The following is a 22502-nucleotide window of genomic DNA, read 5'->3' on the forward strand; positions in this document are numbered from 1 at the left end:
TAGTATTGGTACTGATCTATTATATTATAGTATTAGTCTGATCTATTATATTATAGTATTAGTCTGATCTATTATATTATAGTATTAGTACTGATCTATTATATTATAGTATTAGTACTGATCTATTATATTATAGTATTGGTACTGATCTATTATATTATAGTATTAGTCTGATCTATTATATTATAGTATTAGTCTGATCTATTATATTATAGTATTAGTCTGATCTATTATATTATAGTATTAGTACTGATCTATTATATTATAGTATTAGTACTGATCTATTATATTATAGTATTGGTACTCGACACTTCTTCTTGGTTATTTTCTGACTCACGTAGCGCGCGTGCCAGTGTGACGTAACAGCGCCGCCGGGGCTCGCGTGCCGCACGTGCCACAGACAGGCTGAGGTCAATGAAGCGGGAAACAAACACACCAGAAGCAGAACAATGACCTGAACATGACCAGAACCATGAACCATGACCAGAACCAGAACATGACCAGAACAATGACCTGAACATGACCAGAACCATAAACCATGACTAGAACTAGAACCAGAACCAGAACCAGAACCATGAACCATGAACCATGACCAGAACCAGAACCATGACCTGAACATGACCAGAACCATGACCTGAACATGACCATGACCAGAACATGACCAGAACCAGAACCAGAACCAGAACCAGAACCATAACCATGACCAGAACATGACCAGAACCAGAACCATGACCAGAACCAGAACCATGACCAGAACATGACCAGAACCAGAACCAGAACCAGAACCATGACCAGAACCAGAACCATGACCAGAACATGACCAGAACCATGACCTGGAAGAGACTTCAATGGGTGGATCAGATCATGGTCTGTGGCGGAGACAGTCTCATAGTTAGATTATTCACACTTACACCAGGCAGGTCCAAACTATGGCCCGGGGGCCAAATGCGGCCCTCAGATCAATTATTGTTGGCCCTCATGCTTCCTGCTAATTTGGCCCAAACAACAAAAAGTAGTATTTTTTTACTGTAAAATTTGGAAAATGCAAGCATTTTGATGTTATACAAACCTATTATTCATTTTAAATCATGTTTTTACATGATTAAAGATGTAATGGCATCGAACCAATGTCAAATGCAACATTTCTAATTATTTACTTTGTCATTCGCCATAGTCGACATTTTCTGGTCATTCTGATTTGTTCTGTATATTTGTCTATTTAAAAAAAAAAAGAAAAAAAACGGTTTCATCTTCCTGTTATTTGATATATTTTGTGAGGACTTTCCACATTTGGAATAATAAGTGTTAAACACTGAATCGCTTTGACACTTGTTATTTCCAGGACAAAGCTCACGATGAGAGAACAAACTGACAGATAAGAAACTGTGGGACATTAAGTCATCTTCTCGTTGCCATGGTGTTATTTGACTTCTTCTCGTTTGAGCCGCAGCTCCGCGGCGCGTTCACGGACCCTCGCCCCGCCTCGGTGTTTCCAGCTCCACCGCTCGCGTCCGTTTCTCATTAGTCACCGCGGAGCCGCTCCCGTGGATCTCTGCGCGGCTCTGCTTCTTTTCCCCTCGCGTTTTTCACTCTTTTAGGATGAGCAGCGTGTGTCCTGGCCCCGCGGACATGACAGGTGAGGAAACTGTGAGGAAACTGTCAGGAAACTGTCACATCTTTGATCAGAAATGTGAAGGAGAACAGCAGGATTTGTGTCTGTGGCGTGTGTTTTCTAACGATTGCTAAAGCTTCTGTGTGTTTAATTCAATATATTCTGATTAGACAGGCTTTACATGGTCGTTTAGATTATAATTATGTCACTATATGCGGTTATATTGGCTCTGATGACAGTTTGATTGTGATAACTGCAGGTATGTGTTGTATAAATGGGCTGAATAAAAATAGCCTGCACCTGCCATTGAATTCAGCCTAGTTCTGAGGATAATTTGGACAATAAACCTTCTGTGATATGTTATTATTCCATTATATGTATTCCACTGTTTTTATTGGAAACAGACCAATTGTGTTTATTCTTTATGACTATGACATTATTTTAGTGGTTTGATCTGCACAGTTTGCTTTTTGTCTTTGTCTTAATCCAAATACTGGAAGTAAAGAGGGAAAAGCTGCTTATGGTTCCATGTTTGAAGTCTTTATAAATGGTTATAATTTACTGTAAATGTGCAAAAGAAAGATAAGAGGCAGTGTATCTACAAATGAATAATTAAAAGTAGAAAATTATGACTAAAATGGTTAAAAAACACCATCACTGTGACTGTCTAGCACCAAAAACCTGGGCAATATTGTCAAACAAACCGCATAATATCTCAATAATTCTTCTTATATTCTCTATAATCCTACAATATATTGGCAATCCAACAATGTTACATAAAACACGTTTAAGGTTTAAGGTAAAATTACAATAAATACATAAAAAAATTGAAGGAATATAATTTATATCTTTAGTTTTCAATGAGAATTTGTTACTTTCTTGTAGTAAATCTGATAGTATTTCATTATAAAGGACATAATTCATATTCAGCTCTAGCATATCTTCAAAATAACATTCACAATAGTTCTGGTAATAGCCATGTTGCCCGCCTCATAATGTTTTTTCCATGGCGGAGTACGATATGAATCCTTCTCATATTTATTAATTTATTAAAAGCATCTAAACAACAGAGTGAAGCTTTCCACAATTAAACTGCAGAACATAAAACCAGGCTCTCTTTCCCGAATATGAAACCTCATGATTGTTTGAGCAGACGACACACGCTGTGACATGTTAAAGGACAAAACCAGAGCGTAATAGTGTTAAAAGCCCATGATTCAGCTGATCATGTGATGTCATCTGGAGTGAGACGAGCTAAGTATAGCACAAGTCTCTGGGGATTTGCACGTTTTTGCATCTATTAAAGTGACCACGTTTCATCTGTTTGTGAGGGTCGTGTTTGTGAACGTGTGAAATCTGTGAAGCTGGAGCTCGACAGCTGAGGCTTTTGACGAGTTATTGATCTTTTATTGGACGATTGGAGAAAACATCGTTCAAAGAATTACAAGCATTTATGTTCTAATTGTGTATCTACAAAACAGCCTGTATTTACCAGGTATGAACGAGGCAAAGCTGCAGTGAAGCAAAGAGAACTCACACCAGAGCAGTTCAGACACTGGGGCCCCAGGCTCTGAGGGGCCACAAACACAGTGGTTGGACGGGGGGGCACCATAGATTGCAGGGACCCCCAGAGCTTTGTCTGGTCAGGTCATCAAAGTACAGATTTGTGCAAATTAAACAGTAAAAATCAAACAAATGATTGGCCATTTGGTGTGGAAACATCAACACAACAATTGCGGTTTATTTGTTTGAAATAAATAATTATTAGTAAAACGTTTTATCATGTAAAGCGTTTGTCGAGGCCACAGTTTAGGTGCAATGCTTTGTTGTGTTTCAGGAAGTCACGTTTGTTTCCTCCTGGGCCGTGTCACAAGTTGACTCGTTGTTGTTGTTGTTGTTTTCTCTCCCAGCTGCTTTGGCTCCTCCCTCTGCTCCTCTCCTCATCTCACCCTCGACACATCGCTCTCCTTCACGATCGCCCACCAAAACCGACAAAAATATCACAGGTAAAATACACAAAAGTTTGCTCGTCCTCTGTTTCCACAAACTAAAGCTAAACTAACCTCGTGTTTTCTTTAAGTTTTCCTCTAAAGCTCTAACTTCAGCATTGGTCAAACCATAAGCTCTCCAGGGCTGAAAATAAAGGTTATTTTAGTAGGCGATTAGTCAAACCATTCATTTTATTGTACATATGATTCTTTTTAAATATATTTATAGCCTATTAAAAGTTGAAATATGATGACTGAAGACTTCTACATAGAGAAGAGTGTATTTTTTATTAAATAGTTTATTATTGTTTGAAATTTTGGGTTTAATAATGCCACTGTCTTTGTTATGAAAGGACCTATAATCCAGATAACGATTGTGTAAATGAGGCGTTGGGAAGGAGACCCAATCTTGCGACCTCTGAAGGACTGTATAATTACTGGATATATATTTCCCTAATCTTCCCAGGTTGTCCGGCCAGAACAAAGGAGGACGTCAGCTTTGCTTATCACTCTTTATTTGCTTGAGGTTCGGGGTTAGATGTGGTTTGATGTTTGGTTTCTACAATACAGAAGTACAGTGAATAGTGGATATTAAAACACAATAATTCAATGAATATAGACAGATAAACATAGAATATACAGACAGTAAAGGTGTGAATAGTTTGCAACGTTAAAACAAGTTCAAATGGGAAATAAACAGTATATAAGCAGCAACATTCACAACAACACAACAGAGCAATGATCTCCAGCCATTTTCTCGCCAAAAACTATAAATTCCGATCGTCCTTGAACGCATCACTACTAGCGCCAGCGTGCTGCGGAGTGATGCTGGCCTATGGGCCGTGAACGCATCGTCGGCGCAGATTAACAGATTGCAATTATTTTAGTCTTAGTCATGATTATTGCAGCCATAATATTCACTCTCTTACAAGAAAATGAATGCAATGTCTTCTGTATTTACCTTTTAAAATCAAACTGATTGTTATTTCAGGTTAGAAAAAAAAAGAAACAGACAAAAAAAAGTGTGTAATGTGGACAAACATATAATTGGCCACTAGGGGGCAATATTCACTCATTTGCGTTTAAGGTCGAGTCCTGGTTTTAGCCCATTTTAGTCCTGATGCAGGCCTGGTTCAGTCCAGTTCTTGTCCTGGTTCAGTTCAGTTCTTGTCCTGGTTCAGTCCAGTTCTTGTCCTGGTTCAGTTCAGTTCTTGTCCTGGTTCAGTTCAGTTCTTGGCCTGGTTCAGTTCAGTTCTTGTCCTGGTTCAGTTCAGTTCTTGTCCTGGTTCAGTTCAGTTCTTGTCCTGGTTCAGTCCAGTTCTTGGCCTGGTTCAGTCCAGTTCTTGTCCTGGTTCAGTTCAGTTCTTGTCCTGGTTCAGTTCAGTTCTTGTCCTGGTTCAGTTCAGTTCTTGTCCTGGTTCAGTCCAGTTCTTGTCCTGGTTCAGTCCAGTTCTTGGCCTGGTTCAGTCCAGTTCTTGGCCTGGTTCAGTTCAGTTCTTGTCCTGGTTCAGTCCAGTTCTTGGCCTGGTTCAGTTCAGTTCTTGTCCTGGTTCAGTCCAGTTCTTGGCCTGGTTCAGTTCAGTTCTTGTCCTGGTTCAGTCCAGTTCTTGGCCTGGTTCAGTTCAGTTCTTGTCCTGGTTCAGTCCAGTTCTTGGCCTGGTTCAGTTCAGTTCTTGTCCTGGTTCGGTCCAGTTCTTGGCCTGGTTCAGTTCAGTTCTTGTCCTGGTTCGGTCCAGTTCTTGGCCTGGTTTGGTCCTGGTTCAAGCCCTGGGAAATTGCACTTAGTTTTCTATCATCATTTTCTATAATTAAGACACAATTGAAATGAATAAATAAATAAATGCATGAAATAATTTAAATAAATAAATACATATTTTTTAAAGAAATTAATAAATAAAATAAAATAAAATAATGTTGCTGTGCTGTACAGATCTGTCCGGCGCGCTGCAGGATAAGGAGCGCCGCGTCCAGGAGCAGCTGGAGCGATGTGCTGAGCAGCGCGGGCGAAAGATGGAGGAGCAGCGCAGGAAAGACGAGCGACGCAGGAACGCCGCCGAAGAGAGGAGGAAGCAGCAGCAGGAGGTAGAAAAGGTCAGAGGTCACACACATAACTCCTCAGTCACATCATACACTCATGCTGTTTGTATTTACATCACACGAACACGACACAAATGGAGCAGGAACACTGTGAAACTCAATGGGATTAAACCACAGCTCTTCTTCAGTCTTTATTTGGACTTTATTTAATTAGAGAGTTAATTAGAGAGTTAATTAGAGAGTTAATTAGAGAGTTAATTAGAGAGCTGTTTACAATGTTTGTTCTGTAAAACGCAGGGATCAGATTGTAGTTTATAGAACGCTTTCATAACCATAAATGGCTCATTTATTTCTACTATTGACAGTTAACATACTCTTGCCTGATTAGTTTAAGGTTTAAATATCAAACAAAACGTGATTAATAGACTCTGAAATATCACATTTTTCTTTACTTAAAATGTTGCATATCTTCAAAACAACGTTGACAATATTATCGGTTTTAATGTCGCGATCAGTGAGAAAATACACCTGATTATTGATGTGTTATGTCTTTCGTTCCCATTGTCTGACACTTTACGAGACGGATAAAAAAGTACTTTACATTTAGGTCTAGACCTCCAGTTTACTCTTTTGGATTTAGCAGTTTCCCAAATCACGTGACCAGGTTTGATCATTTTATACGGTGAAGTTTGGTAGCCTTTATCTTTGAGACACTTACTTTTGTAAACACGTATACATTCACATATTTACACGGTACGTAAAGGTCTTCACGTGCTGCCAGTGACTTATTCCCACAGTGTTAGCATCAGGGTTACTTCCTGTCTCATTCGTCTCTCTGTCAGTTTAAAATACTGTTTATAAAGTGAATTTGTTTTACACCACACAACCACCACTTAGCATTGGTGGCTATGCTAACAAATGTTTTATTTACAATGTATTTTTTCACAATTAAGGTAAGGTTAAGATGAGGGTCAGGTTTAGGAACAGTTAATTTGCTTCAAGTTTATAGTTTTGGGTCAGGTAAGATAAGCTAATAACCTGATGCATTTGTGTCTCAATGCTAATGCTAATGCTACTGCTGAAGTATAAATAAAAAAACAAACTGACATAATCTTCACATAAAAAAACAATCAGACAGTTTGTACTTCAAAATTAAATTGGTTGTTAATTTCACATTTAACATTTCAATCAAAGTTAGCATTAGCTGAGAGAAACGGTTAGCAGTTAGCATAGCCACCTGCTGCTAACTGCACAGAGCCCATTCTCTAACGTCCTGTTGCCTACGACTACGACATAAATCAAACGCTGGTCGTGTCAAAATAAATCCAGTTGGTTTGTCTTGACGTTTCATGACAGTCAATAACTCTCCTTCAGCAGACGGAGGGTTAATCTGACCTTATTGATCTTGTATTGATCTTGTATTGATCTTCAGCGGAGCTCCTCCCCCTGCGTCTCACGTGCATCACTCACAGTCCTCATGACATCACCGGTTCGTGCGGCGTTTACGGGAAACGGGGGAAAAGGCGACGTCGGTTTGTGTCTGAGACGAGCTCGTAATTCCACCAGAAGCGCCGTAAAACACTCCCAGTTCAGTTTAAGATCGATTCAAACAACCCACCGCTCTCTCCCAGACTCATGCAGGACGTGGAGTTAAAAGTGGCCGTTTTAGAGGCAAAATGTAGTATTTTTAATTCAATCTGTTAAAAACTAGACCTAAATGTTAAGTACGTTTTTATCCGTCTCGTAACGTGTCAGACAATGGGAACGAAAGACATAATACATAAGTAATCGTTTAATTGCCGTGTATTTTCTCACTGATTGCGACATTAAAACCGATAATATTGTCAACGTTGTTTTGAATATATGCAACATTTTAATTGTGAGCAAGAGTAAAATGTGATATTTCTTCATGTTGTGGGTAATTTTAGAGAGAGAAATTATTCATAAACCTTAAACTAATCAGACGAGAACAAGAACAAGGAGGAAAGAGTATGTAAACTGTCAATAGTAGAAATAAATGAGCTGTTTATGTATAAAGAGCCGGAGGAACTATATTTCTCACAGAATGAGATGGATCACACCATAGTATTTATTGTATTTCTACTACACAACATAAAACTGTGGCATCTATTGTTTGTACTAAGTTATTTAGGGATATTTAAGTCATGGCTTTAACTTTAACAAATTGTGCTCAGTGAGAGTAACTTTACTCTTCAAAATAATATTTTATATTTAGTTATAGCAGGAGTAAAAGTATGTGTCAGAAAACTACTACTATATATATATATATATATATATATATATATATATATATATATATATATATATATATATATATATATATATATATATATAGTAGTGTTTTTCAAACTTCCTATAAGTGATCTGTTCTTCTGTATCTGCCTCTGTATCTTCCTGCGTTGCATCAATGAAATTACCCCATGTGGGACAATAAAGGAATATCTTATCTTATCTTATCTTATAGTGGTATATATGTTATGTTATATATATATGTTATGTTATGTATGTATTATATATATATATTGCAAATGACCACACATTACTATGTGATATACTCCACTCTAGTGGTCGACAGATTTTATGTAGATTTGATTGGCCACAAACCAAATGTGGAGAAACAACAAGGTGCAAAGAGCGAGCAGAAGGTGAGATAGTACAGAGAGAAGAGAGGGAGGAGAGAAGAGAGGGAGGAGAGGAGAGAGAGAGGGAGGAGAGGAGAGAGAGAGGAGAGAAGAGAGAGAGGGAGGAGAGAAGAGAGGGAGGAGAGGAGAGAGAGAGGGAGGAGAGGAGAGAGAGAGGAGAGAAGAGAGAGAGGGAGGAGAGAAGAGAGGGAGGAGAGGAGAGAGAGAGGGAGGAGAGGAGAGAGAGAGGAGAGAAGAGAGAGAGGGAGGAGAGAAGAGAGGGAGGAGAGGAGAGAGAGAGGGAGGAGAGAAGAGAGAGAGGGAGGAGTGAAGAGAGAGAGGGAGGAGAGGAGAGAGGAGAGAAGAGAGAGAGGGAGGAGAGGAGAGAGGGAGGGAGGAGAGAAGAGAGGGAGGGAGGAGAGAAGAGAGGGAGGAGAGAGAGAGGGAGGAGAGAAGAGAGGGACGAGAGGAGAGAGAGAGGGAGGAGAGAAGAGAGGGAGGAGAGGAGAGAGGGAGGAGAGAGGGAGGAGAGAGAGAGAGGGAGGAGAGAAGAGAGGGAGGAGAGAAGAGAGGGAGAGAGGAGAGAGAGAGGGAGGAGAGAAGAGAGGGACGAGAGGAGAGAAGAGAGGGACGAGAGGAGAGAGAGAGGGAGGAGAGAAGAGAGGGAGGAGAGGAGAGAGAGAGGGAGGAGAGGAGAGCGAGGAGAGAAGAGAGAGAGGGAGGAGAGAAGAGAGGGAGGAGAGAGAGAGAGGGAGGAGAGAAGAGAGGGAGGAGAGGAGAGAGAGAGGGAGGAGAGAAGAGAGAGAGGGAGGAGTGAAGAGAGAGAGGGAGGAGAGGAGAGAGGAGAGAAGAGAGAGAGGGAGGAGAGAAGAGAGGGAGGAGAGGAGAGAGAGAGGGAGGAGAGGAGAGAGAGAGGAGAGAAGAGAGAGAGGGAGGAGAGAAGAGAGGGAGGGAGGAGAGAAGAGAGGGAGGAGAGAGAGAGGGAGGAGAGAAGAGAGGGACAAGAGGAGAGAGAGAGGGAGGAGAGAAGAGAGGGAGGAGAGGAGAGAGGGAGGAGAGGAGAGAGGGAGGAGAGAGAGAGAGGGAGGAGAGAAGAGAGGGAGGAGAGGAGAGAGAGAGGGAGGAGAGGAGAGAGGGAGGAGAGAAGAGAGAGAGGGAGGAGTGAAGAGAGAGAGGGAGGAGAGGAGAGAGAGAGGATAGAAGAGGAGAGAGGGAGGAGAGAAGAGAGGGAGGAGAGGAGAGAGAGAGGGAGGAGAGAAGAGAGGGAGGAGAGAAGAGAGAGAGGGAGGATAGAAGAGAGAGAGGGAGGAGAGGAGAGAGAGAGGAGAGAAGAGAGGGAGGAGAGGAGAGAGAGAGGGAGGAGAGGAGAGAGGGAGGAGAGAAGAGAGGGAGGAGAGAAGAGAGGGAGGAGAGAAGAGAGGGAGGAGAGAAGAGAGAGCGGGAGGAGAGGAGAGAGGGAGGAGAGAAGAATGGGAGGAGAGAAGAGAGGGAGGAGAGAAGAGAGAGAGGGAAGAGAGAAGAGAGGGAGAAGAGAGAGAGAGGGAGGAGAGAAGAATGGGAGGAGAGAAGAGAGAGAGGGAAGAGAGAAGAGAGGGAGGAGAGAGAGAGAGGGAGGAGAGAAGGAGAGAAAAGAGGGAGGAGAGGAGAGAGAGAGGAGAGAAGAGAGAGAGGGAGGAGAGAAGAGAGGGAGGGAGGAGAGAAGAGAGGGAGGAGAGAGAGAGGGAGGAGAGAAGAGAGGGACAAGAGGAGAGAGAGAGGGAGGAGAGAAGAGAGGGAGGAGAGGAGAGAGGGAGGAGAGGAGAGAGGGAGGAGAGAGAGAGAGGGAGGAGAGAAGAGAGGGAGGAGAGGAGAGAGAGAGGGAGGAGAGGAGAGAGGGAGGAGAGAAGAGAGAGAGGGAGGAGTGAAGAGAGAGAGGGAGGAGAGGAGAGAGAGAGGATAGAAGAGGAGAGAGGGAGGAGAGAAGAGAGGGAGGAGAGGAGAGAGAGAGGGAGGAGAGAAGAGAGGGAGGAGAGAAGAGAGAGAGGGAGGATAGAAGAGAGAGAGGGAGGAGAGGAGAGAGAGAGGAGAGAAGAGAGGGAGGAGAGGAGAGAGAGAGGGAGGAGAGGAGAGAGGGAGGAGAGAAGAGAGGGAGGAGAGAAGAGAGGGAGGAGAGAAGAGAGGGAGGAGAGAAGAGAGAGCGGGAGGAGAGGAGAGAGGGAGGAGAGAAGAATGGGAGGAGAGAAGAGAGGGAGGAGAGAAGAGAGAGAGGGAAGAGAGAAGAGAGGGAGAAGAGAGAGAGAGGGAGGAGAGAAGAATGGGAGGAGAGAAGAGAGAGAGGGAAGAGAGAAGAGAGGGAGGAGAGAGAGAGAGGGAGGAGAGAAGGAGAGAAAAGAGGGAGGAGAGAGAGAGGGAGGAGAGAAGAGAGGGAGGAGAGGAGAGAGAGAGGAGAGAAGAGAGGGAGGAGAGAAGAGAGAGAGGGAAGAGAGAAGAGAGGGAGGAGAGAGAGAGAGGGAGGAGAGAAGAGAGAGAGGAGAGGAGAGATGGAGGAGAGAGAGAGAGGGAGGAGAGAAGAGAGGGAGGAAAGGAAAGAGAGAGGGAGGAGAGAAGAGAGGGAGGAGAGGAGAGATGGAGGAGAGAAGAGAGGGAGGAAAATAGAGAGAAGAGGACAGAGGGAGGAGAGGGAGAGAAGATATAAGAGAGGAGAGAAGGAGGAGAGAGGGAGGAGAGGAGAGGGAGAGAAGATAGGAGAGAGGAGAGAGAAGGAGGAGATAGGGAGGAGAGGAGAGAGAAGAGGAGAGAGGGAGGAGAGGGAGGAGAGAATAGAGAGGAGAGAGTAAATAGGGAGAAGAAGAGAGAGAAGAGAAGAAGAGAGAGGAGAGGAGAGAGAAGAGGAGAGAGAAAAGGAGAGAGAAGAGGAGAGAGGGAGGGTCGATCTGAGCGGAGGAGAGAGAGAGAGAGCCACACGGTGCGAGCGCTGCTGTCCGTCCGTGCGAGTGCATTCTGTCGTCGCGGTGACTGCACCCGGTTACCATGGCGCAGAGGCAGCAGCAGCAGCATCCTCCTCCTCCTCCTCTCCTTCCCTCTCTCCCCAACAACCTCATCTTCCTCACCGCCGCCGCCGCCGCCGCCGCCGCCTCGTCGAGCCCGGGCCAGCGGCGACGCAGCGACGGCTCAGTGAGAGAGTCTCTGTTCTTCCCCGTGTCCGAACGCAACGAGCAGGAGAGGCTGGAGGCCATGGTGCGGCGCCGCGGCGGGGCCCGGGCCGCCAACAACAACCTCCAGAGCGCCACGGGCCAGGGAGGGGCCGCCGGCGGGGGAGGCGAGGGCCAGCTGGACAACAGGCCCAAGCGCTGGACGTGGGGCGGACCTCCGGACGGCGTCGAGGGTGAGTGCGGACCACAGGGGGTGATGTCATGATAACAGGGCGGTTTTAGCGGCGCAGAGAGGCGGGAACGGGGGGGGGGTAACGGCGTTTTCAGTGTCATTTTTAAACGTTTTGGGTGGAGGTGTGATGCTACGGGACGCTGTTTCGCACCGCCGGAGTTTTATTCTCAAGCTGACACGGCACGGGTTTTTACAGTGCAGAGGTGGGGACGGGGGGGACGGGGGGGGTCTTCTGTTGTCATAGGTGATAGTTTTGTGCTGGATTTGATCGTACGACTAGAATCGAGCCTTTTGTGGCATCAGAGGTGAGAGAAGGTGAAATGTGTCGTTATTTCATCTGTTTTAACCATTTTGTATGAGGTTTAATGCTTTTTTACAGCTAATAATGTAATAATCGTCTCAAACTGTTATAACGGGGTGATAATGACGCAGAGGTGGGATTTTAATGTTCATTTCACATACTGGACGAGGATTAATGCTGTGAGATGCTTTTGATGTTGGATATTATAGCTAGAGAGAACATAATATTCTCAAATTGTCGTGATGATGGGGTGATTTTCTGTACAATGCAGAGCTGAGGGGGAAATGTATGTCGTTTTTTTGAATGTACTTTTATCATATTGGCTGAGATACAATAGAAATGGTGCTGTAGTTTTATATTTGACATGAGTTAGGTCTTTGTGGCTCAAGTTGTCTAAATATGGCTGGTTTAATCATGCAAAGGTGGCTAAATATGTGTAGTTTTTAATGTACTTTGACCAGATTGTATGAGGTTTAAGATGCTAGTTTGATTTTATACGTTGAATCAAGCCTTTATGTCATGCTCCATTTGTCAAAACAGTAGTGCAGTTTTTAATGTCTTTTTTCAATGTACTTTTAGCATAATATTATTGTATTGGATTTAATATAATGAGATGCTTTGGATGTTACTGCTAAAGTGGAAACGTTCTGCCATGAGGCGAGAGAATGAAAAATTTCTGTGAAAAATTTATTTCTGTGTTTATGTTATGATTCTGAACCATTTTGGATGCAGTTTAATACTATAAACGTTGTATATTACAGCAAGAGTGGACTTATTATGATCAAACTGTTTTTTTTTACAATGCAGAGGTGGAGACGGGGAATTTGTAGCTAGTTTGTTGTTTTTACTGGATGAATTTCAATAGTTTTTGTGTTGAATTTTATAACAACAATTCAATGTTCATGTTCAATGTGAGGAAACAGCAAGAGATTAAATACAATATCTACTTTTGTACTTTTATCATGTGTTTCTGTCTTACCAAACTAATCAATAAAGGTTTATAATTTGCTAAATGAGGTTTAATATTCAAAACTAAAGTGGAAACACGTTCATTCTATTGTAATGTTCCCAGTTTAACATTTACTATGGTGACATTTGCTCTTTAACTGTCAGATTGCAGATTTGTTGACCCGGTTTATGCTTCAAATCTCTGTCATTACTTGGTCTATTCACATGAAACAAAAACTGGCACAAAGTTAAATGTCTTTTCAGCATGACTTAACAAAAGTGCAGTTATTTGATCACAAAAGCCTCGATTCAACCCCAAAGTCGTCGAAAGGACTTTAAACCATAAGATTCATTTGTCAAGTTCGTTTTTAACATTTGTGCATTTATAAGTTTATATTTTTCTTTTATAAAAAACAATAAATCCATCTTTAATCATGATTTTAATGAGCATAAACGTGGCATAAACAGTGGATCTGATGCAGCTTTAGTCACTGTGACGAGGCTGTAACTGGAAACCACCGCGTGTCTGTGACTTTGCATTTACTCTCTTTTTTTTTGTCCTTTATTGCACCGATAAACAATCGTCTTTAAGCTTTTATTGAGTTATAATAATCTCACATAGAGGTTAGCTTATCGGCGTCTGAGGGTTGCTAAGTGTCGCTGTTGGAATCATCGTAACTAGTGGACAATTAAAATGATTGTAGTTGTGTTTTGATCGCTCTAATTGGACTCTAGGCTCTAAAACCAACACAAAAAGACACAAAAGCAGTGGCATTATTAAATCAAAATGGCAAAAAAGATCAAACTGTTTCTGCTTTTCATCAATAATACACTTCTTTCACCATATTTCAATCTTTATTTTGTCAATAATGTCTGTAAAACATCAAAAGTACAATAAAAATAATCGCTGACTTGTCGACTAATAAAAAAATCATTAGTTTCATCCGTAATTTAAAGCTAGCCAAACAAGCTAACACATTTATCCATAACATGAGAAGCTAATCAACACTTATTTTAGTCATCAACAAGTCACATGATCATTTCTATTGTACATCGATGTTTAAATCAAACTAAATCCCAGATAAAGCCCCACTACATTGTAAAATAAGTATGTATAAGTAATAAGTATAAGTAATGTATTAGTAATGTATTAGTAATCTATTAGTAATGTATTAGTAATGTATTAGTAATGGCTTAGTAATGGCTGCAACTCACGATTTTATTTTATAATGAACTAGTCAGATGATTATTTCTATTGTACTTTGAGACTTTTAAAATAAATGTTCAACCAGAAACAAGCTGTCTTCTAAATGGAGAATATTCACAAATAAAGTGTGTTATTCATGAAAATCTGAAATTATTATTATTTCTTTTTTGACATTTTAATATAATAATGCCGCTGTTTTTGTTGATTAAAAGTATTTTCATGTGTTTAGTACAGTCCAGGTAACGATTATTTTGTATCGTCGACTATTATTCAGATGAATCATTGCAGCTTTACAACAAATACATACAAAATGTGTTTACTTTTGCTTCTTTTCCATCAGTCGTCAGCATTTTGAGAACAGTCAAACCTCACAGCGATAACGAAGCTACGTTTGGTCTAAAATATGCACCGCTCGACTGAAACAACGTTAATATTAGAGGTTTCAGACGCGTTAAAATGCTAACGGAGCGGCTCCTTCTCCCCTCAGACGTTTCAGCGCTCGCTAACGGCGGCGGCTCTGAGCGGGGGGGAGAGATGCGGGTTAGACACCGAGCGCTGGGGGATGGTGACTGGAAATGACAAAGCAGCAGGTGGATGTGGGGAGAGAGGAGGACAGAGGAGGAGAGAGGAGGACAAAGGAGGACAGAGGAGGAGAGAGGAGGAGAGAGGAGGACAGAGGAGGAGAGAGGACAGAGGAGGAGAGAGGAGGACAAAGGAGGACAGAGGAGGAGAGAGGAGGACAGAGGAGGAGAGAGGAGGACAAAGGAGGACAGAGGAGGAGAGAGGAGGACAAAGGAGGAGAGAGGAGGACAGAGGAGGACAGAGGAGGACAGAGGAGGAGAGAGGAGGACAAAGGAGGACAGAGGAGGAGAGAGGAGGACAAAGGAGGAGAGAGGAGGACAAAGGAGGAGAGAGGAGGACAGAGGAGGAGAGAGGAGGACAGAGGAGGAGAGAGGACAGAGGAGGACAGAGGAGGACAAAGGAGGACAGAGGAGGAGAGAGGAGGACAGAGGAGGGCGATAGCGTCGTGCTAACAGGGACGTGGTGCATTGCAGACGCCGCGATGCTAACGCCGCGTGATGGATTGCTGGATGCGCTCCTGGGGCCGGGGATGAGAGCGTCGGTGTCTGGTGCAAATGCCGTTTCCCTGCTGCTGTTTGGTTGGTGCTGCAGGTCGAGGCGGATTCGATTCCCACAGCGGTTCTAACCTTGAACGCACCGCGGCTGTGACACGCCCAGAATCACAGACGTCTCCAGTGGCTTTATTGATTTCTTTATGTATTCGTTTATGGACGGCTGTAGTTGTGCTTGAAGAGAGAGGAGGAGAAATGCAGATTATGAACTGTAAACTAATGTATTATAAGGAAAACAAGGACACATCATGACAGTAAGATTTAAACTCCAAATAAATATGTCATCTAAAAAGCAGGTTAGAGTGCACGGTGGCAAAGGCGGTTAGCGCTCTTGCCTCCCAAGAAGGAGATGGGTTCGATTCCCGGACCAGACCAACATCACATGATCTCTCTGGGTGGAGTCTGCATGTTCTCCCTGTGTTACCGTGGGTTCTCTCCAGGTTCTCCGGCTCCTCCCACCGTCCAAAGACAAGCATGTGTTAGGTAAAAATTGGTGACTCTAAATTGGCCCTAGTGAATGAGTGTGAGAGTGAACTGTCTGTAATGTCTATGTCCCTGCGACGAGGTGGCCACTGTCCAGGGTGTACCCCGCCTAAGGTCCGAAGTCACTGGGATAGGCTCCAGTCACCCGCGACCCCAAAAGGGAACAAGTGGTAGAAAATGGATGGATGGATGGAGTGTTTGATGACATTGAACCAGAAGTGTCATGACTTAGACTCGAGTCACTGTTTTGATGACATAAGACTCAATATAATTAAATGGAACAAGAGTTGGGACTTGACTCAATAAAATGGACCAAGATTTAGAACTTAACTTGACAGTCCATCACTTTTCCCATAAACGTGACATATTTACATCATGTCAGTTGCAAGAGTTCATTAATAAAGAAAAGGGCTGGACAATTTATATCTAATTGCAATTTTTCCTGACAAGCATTGCACGATTGAAGTATTGATAATTGTCTAACACTAACCCATGACCTCTGACCTCTGACCCTGACCCTAGAGGTTGCTGGAGAGACCTTTTGGCTCCAGCATCTACAAACATGATTTCCAAATGGGTAAAATGAAGCTGAATAACAAATATTCACACATGACATCGAAAAGATCATTTTGCTTAATTTAGACTGAAATCTAAGACTGCTTAATTTTGTAGTGATGGCAGATCAATACCACATATCAATATATCGATACTGACAGAGGTATCGAAAACTATACAATACTCCTGCAAAAATAGCAATACTTTAAATGTATCAATGTTTTTTACTGCATTTTGTTTATATTTTTGTAATACATTGTTCATATTTTAGGGGTTTTCTGCACATATATTTACTATTCATATTAGTTTAATCTGAGGCTGAAAGAAAATAATGATGGCGTAAAATTCTTCACATTCTAGGAGTTTCTTTTTATTTTAGTGCGAAACTCATTGGTATCGGTATCGGATCAAATCAAACATCAGCGATATCGCCCATCACTGTCCTTAAGATCAAAGTTATTGTAAACATAATGTCCAAATGAAAAATATGCCCTGACATTTGAGAGAAAAGTGAAATATAAACTGCTTTATTCATGCAAGAACTATGAATACTGTACATTTCATCTAACATGCAGATATATCTAACATGTAGATATATCTAACATGCAGATATATCTAACATGTAGATATATCTAACATGCAGATACATCTAACATGTAGATATATCTAACATGTAGATATATCTAACATGCAGATATATCTAACATGTAGATATATCTAACATGCAGATATATCTAACATGTAGATATATCTAACATGCTGATATATCTAACATGCTGATATATCTAACATGCTGATATATCTAACATGTAGATATATCTAACATGCAGATATATCTAACATGTAGATATATCTAACATGCAGATATATCTAACATGTAGATATATCTAACATGCAGATATATCTAACATGTAGATATATCTAACATGTAGATACATCTAACATGCAGATACATCTAACATGCAGATATAAACATGCAGATATATCTAACATGCAGATATATCTAACATGCAGATATATCTAACATGTAGATATATATAACATGTAGATACATCTAACATGTGGATACATCTAACATGTAGATACATCTAACATGTAGATACATCTAACATGTAGATACATCTAACATGCAGATACATCTAACATGCAGATATAAACATGCAGATATATCTAACATGCAGATATATCTAACATGCAGATATATCTAACATGCAGATATATCTAACATGTAGATATATATAACATGTAGATACATCTAACATGTGGATACATCTAACATGTAGATACATCTAACATGTAGATACATCTAACATGTAGATACATCTAACATGCAGATATATCTAACATGCAGATATATCTAACATGCAGATGTATCTAACATGCAGATGTATCTAACATGCAGATGTATCTAACATGCAGATGTATCTAACATGCAGATATATCTAACATGCAGATATATCTAACATGTAGATATATCTAACATGTAGATATAAACATGCAGATATATCTAACATGTAGATATAAACATGTAGCTATATCTAACATGTAGATATATCTAACATGTATTTACCAGCAGTGAGCAGCTAATCTAATATTTCGCTTCTAGGCAGGAGCGTGCTGTGAGTCAAAGCTGAATTAAATGAAGCCTGGACTAAAACAACCAGGACACATTAAAGATGCATCATGTAACTTCTCTGTCTCCATGGAGATGTGGTTGTTTTGTCTGGAATGGCAGTATGACTAGACGTACAGATATGATACGTGGGATTATCTTGAGCTTTGTGAGTTTATTGTGAGTTTATCTGCCGTTTTACTGATAAATATACTATGTACCACTGGATTTCTGTATGAATATTTGTAATTGCATCATCTCCTGTAATCACAGTGCACTCTGGGTACAAATATATGGTCAAAATATAGTGATACTTGATATTCTGTAGTTACATGAAGGATAAATTACATAACAAAACACAACATAACAAATTTGGATCAGTTTTGTCGTGTGTTTTTTGTGCTTTAAGGAAATAAATGATATTGTCAGTCAGGTGATATCATTCATCTGACAATATTAAAACCAACGTATTAAAATATTGACTGAAAAAGCTAATGACCTTATCTGTTTATCTATGGACCTTTAAAAAAACACTTGTCTATCAATTTTTACAACAAAAACACTGGAATAAATACAATATAAATGGAACACTGTGCACTTTTTGATTATGTTAGTATGACAAACTAAAAAAAGGCTTAAATTAAGTAGTATTTCTCTTGACTGGAGTGTGTTTTGGCCTAAAGTAAGATTTGCCAATGGAACAAGCATAAAATGTATAGATTTACTAAAAACGAGAAAAAAACAAGTATTTTCTCACTTGAAATGAGAAAGAAAAGCTCCTGCTCTTGAAATAAGATGAAAACTTCAGACTTAAGACGCTCAAAATATACTAAACGATAAATATGACTTAATTCAAGCACGTTTTATTACCGGATTGGGTGTTTTTTTTCCAGAATTAGGTGAACTCTAAATATCTAATACACTGTATGACCTACATTTGTCTGTCGTGGGACGTGAGATGCTGTGGTGCGTCCATAACAGCATTAATAATTCAGCCTCAGCCCACGGTCCAGAGCAGAGCTGGGACCAGCTCCACCTCCTCGCGCTGATCCCGGGTCAGTGCGAATGTCCCGCTGCAGCAGGAACGGCACAGGGTTGTGTTACAGGGCCGTGTTACAAGGCCGTGTTACAAGGCCGTGTTACAGGCTCGTGTTACAGGGTTGTGTTACAGGGTCGTGTTACAAGGCCGTGTTACAGGGTTGTGTTACAGGGTTGTGTTACAGGGTTGTGTTACAGGGTTGTGTTACAGGGTTGTGTTACAGGGCTCGTGTTACAGGCTCGTGTTACAGGGTTGTGTTACAGGGTCGTGTTACAGGCTCGTGTTACAGGCTCGTGTTACAGGCTCGTGTTACAGGGCTCGTGTTACAGGCTTGTGTTACAGGCTCTTGTTACAGGGCTCGTGTTACAGGGCTCGTGTTACAGGCTCGTGTTACAGGGCTCGTGTTACAGGGCTCGTGTTACAGGCCCGTGTTTCAGGGTTGTGTTACAGGCTCGTGTTACAGGGTTGTGTTACAGGGCTCGTGTTACAGGCTTGTGTTACAGGCTCGTGTTACAGGGCTCGTGTTACAGGCTCGTGTTAAAGGGCTCGTGTTACAGGCACGTATTACAGGCTCATGTTACAGGCTCGTGTTACAGGCTCGTGTTACAGGGCTCGTGTTACAGGGTTGTGTTACAGGGTTGTGTTACAGGGTCGTGTTACAGGCTCTTGTTACAGGGTTGTGTTACAGGGTCGTGTTACAAGGCCGTGTTACAAGGCCGTGTTACAGGCTCGTGTTACAGGGCTCGTGTTACAGGCTTGTGTTACAGGCTCGTGTTACAGGCTCTTGTTACAGGGCTCGTGTTACAGGGCTCGTGTTACAGGCTCGTGTTACAGGGCTCGTGTTACAGGCACGTATTACAGGGTCGTGTTACAGGGTCGTGTTACAGGGCTCATGTTACAGGCACGTGTTACAGGCCCGTGTTACAGGCCTCGTGTTAAAGGCTCGTGTTACAGGCTCGTGTTACAGGCTCGTGTTACAGGGCTCGTGTTACAGGGCTCGTGTTACAGGGCTCGTGTTACAGGGCTCGTGTTACAGGCTCGTGTTACAGGGCTCGTGTTACAGGGCTCGTGTTACAGGCCCGTGTTTCAGGGTTGTGTTACAGGCTCGTGTTACAGGGTTGTGTTACAGGCTTGTGTTACAGGCTCGTGTTACAGGGCTCGTGTTACAGGCTCGTGTTACAGGCTCGTGTTACAGGCACGTATTACAGGCTCATGTTACAGGCTCGTGTTACAGGCTCGTGTTACAGGGCTCGTGTTACAGGGTTGTGTTACAGGGTTGTGTTACAGGGTCGTGTTACAGGCTCTTGTTACAGGGTTGTGTTACAGGGTCGTGTTACAAGGCCGTGTTACAAGGCCGTGTTACAGGCTCGTGTTACAGGGCTCGTGTTACAGGCTTGTGTTACAGGCTCGTGTTACAGGCTCTTGTTACAGGGCTCGTGTTACAGGGCTCGTGTTACAGGCTCGTGTTACAGGGCTCGTGTTACAGGCACGTATTACAGGGTCGTGTTACAGGGCTCATGTTACAGGCACGTGTTACAGGCCCGTGTTACAGGCCTCGTGTTAAAGGCTCGTGTTACAGGGCTCGTGTTACAGGCTCGTGTTGCAGGCTCGTGTTACAGGGCTCGTGTTACAGGGCCGTGTTACAGGGCCGTGTTACAGGGCCGTGTTACAGGGCTCGTGTTACAGGGCTCGTGTTACAGGGCCGTGTTACAGGGCCGTGTTACAGGGCTCGTGTTACAGGGCTCGTGTTACAGGCTTGTGTTACAGGCTTGTGTTACAGGGCCGTGTTACAGGGCCGTGTTGCAGGGTTGTGTTACAGGGCCGTGTTACAGGGTCGTGTTACAGGGCCGTGTTGCAGGGTTGCGTTACAGGGCTTGTGTTACAGAGTCGTGTTACAGGCTTGTGTTACGCCCATGTTACAGGCTCGTGTTACAGGGCCGTGTTACAGGCTCTTGTTACTCCCGTGTTACAGGCTTGTGTTACAGGGCCGTGTTACAGGCTCGTGTTACAGGGCTCGTGTTACAGGCTTGTGTTACAGGGCCGTGTTACAGGGCTGTGTTACAAGCTCGTGTTACGCCCTTGTTACAGGCTTGTGTTAGAAGCTTGTGTTATGCTCGTGTTACAGGGCCGTGTTACAGGGCCGCGCTGCAGTTTTCGCGCTGCAGGGCCGCGCTGCAGGGCCGCGCTGCAGGGTCGCGCTATAGGGTCGCGCTATAGGGTCGCGTTACAGGGTCGCGTTACAGGCGCGAGAAGGACGAGCAGCAGTGCGGCGTCTGATCCGGAGACGCAGAGGACGCCGTTCCTGATCAGACTTTGCATGTTCTTCTGTTGTCTGCGTCATCTGAACGCTCTGGTTTCCCACATTAGCTGGAAAAGTGCACATGTGGTGAACACTTCCGCCCAGCTCAGATCTGGTGAACGGTCCCGAGTCGGCTCCAGTAATGTGAGCGATATTGAGAAAAATGTATATAATTTGTAATATTTCAATCACGATATTCATTCGATATTATGTCAATCCAACTGAATTTTTGTTGGTGGAGGTTTAATCATCAGAGAAACGTAATATGTCTGTAAAGTGACTGCAGAAATATCGCCTTATACCATTATTTGAAAGTATACAGCGTAACTTTTCATGATATTATCTACATTTCATTCGAGCGCTGCTGTGTTTTAAAACGGGTCAGAAATCTGTGGCAGAATTCGCCGTTCAACTGTGAAATTAAACAGTGAGATTAAAGTGTGAGATGTGTGTTCTGATCTGAATTACTGGTTTCAATGTTGTCTCTGTCAGTTTAAATAAAGGGAAATGTTCACAACAAGCTCGGAAAATGGTGCCATTATTCAACACCAAGAGCGTGATCGTCGTCAGCTGAAAGGATTTTTAGACGGATAATAACGATACGGTTCAGTGTTTGTGGATTTATATTTTGGATATATTTTCTACTACAGCGTCTACAGGGCAAAAAGAGCTTTGCACCGTCATTTACAGTGACAATTACAATTTTTTTTATTATGACTTTATTTGGTGTATTTATACCTGTTGTTCATATAAATTGTATTTTTGCACAAATCAAGCAGGTATTTGTGGAGAAAACGTTGAAAAATCTGTAGAAAATGACAGGAAGTGACATCACAATAGGGATTCTCATTCAAGTCAAAGTTTATTTATAATTTACACAAAGAAACAACTTTTTTGACTGTAAACATTAATTCAACAAAATAAAAGTCGCTCTCATATATTTTTGTTGTCAGATTTAACAAAATGTACATTAGATGAGTTTTGGCCCAGTGTTTGCTGGGTAATTTCCTGTGTGATGTCGTCAATTCCAAACAGGAAGTGAAATTATAAAAAAATTGCTATTCTGTGATAACAGTGTTATTGCCGTGAAATCTCGACCCACACTTGACTATTTCTCAAGTTTGTGACCAGCTTTATGAAATTGACAAAATAAAGTAAACGTGACAAAAACAGCCAGACAAAAAAAGTACTTTAAAATTTTTCGATGTATTTTCTTTAACCATATATTGAAATAAACCACTTAATTTTGCACAATTATTATTTATATCGTGACCTAAATAATC

The 22502-nt window shown here is 42.3% G+C and overlaps 1 protein-coding gene across 1 annotated transcript in view; it reads left to right on the top strand.

Annotated features, from left to right (window-relative positions):
- Positions 1-1582: 1582 nt before the first annotated feature.
- Positions 1583-22502, top strand: part of LOC140364379 (uncharacterized) — a 37170-nt gene continuing 16250 nt past the window's right edge. The window contains exons 1-4 of the mRNA XM_072450485.1: positions 1583-1636; positions 3523-3618; positions 5531-5691; positions 11478-11643. Of these exons, the coding sequence (XP_072306586.1) occupies positions 1600-1636; positions 3523-3618; positions 5531-5691; positions 11478-11643 (460 nt within the window). The 5' untranslated portion in view covers positions 1583-1599. The remainder of the gene's footprint in view (positions 1637-3522; positions 3619-5530; positions 5692-11477; positions 11644-22502) is intronic.

This window comes from Eucyclogobius newberryi, unplaced genomic scaffold, assembly GCF_026437365.1.
Source record: "Eucyclogobius newberryi isolate DKJ021-1_F unplaced genomic scaffold, fEucNew1.0.hap1 SCAF_18, whole genome shotgun sequence".
In the NCBI taxonomy this organism is placed as follows: domain Eukaryota; kingdom Metazoa; phylum Chordata; class Actinopteri; order Gobiiformes; family Gobiidae; genus Eucyclogobius; species Eucyclogobius newberryi.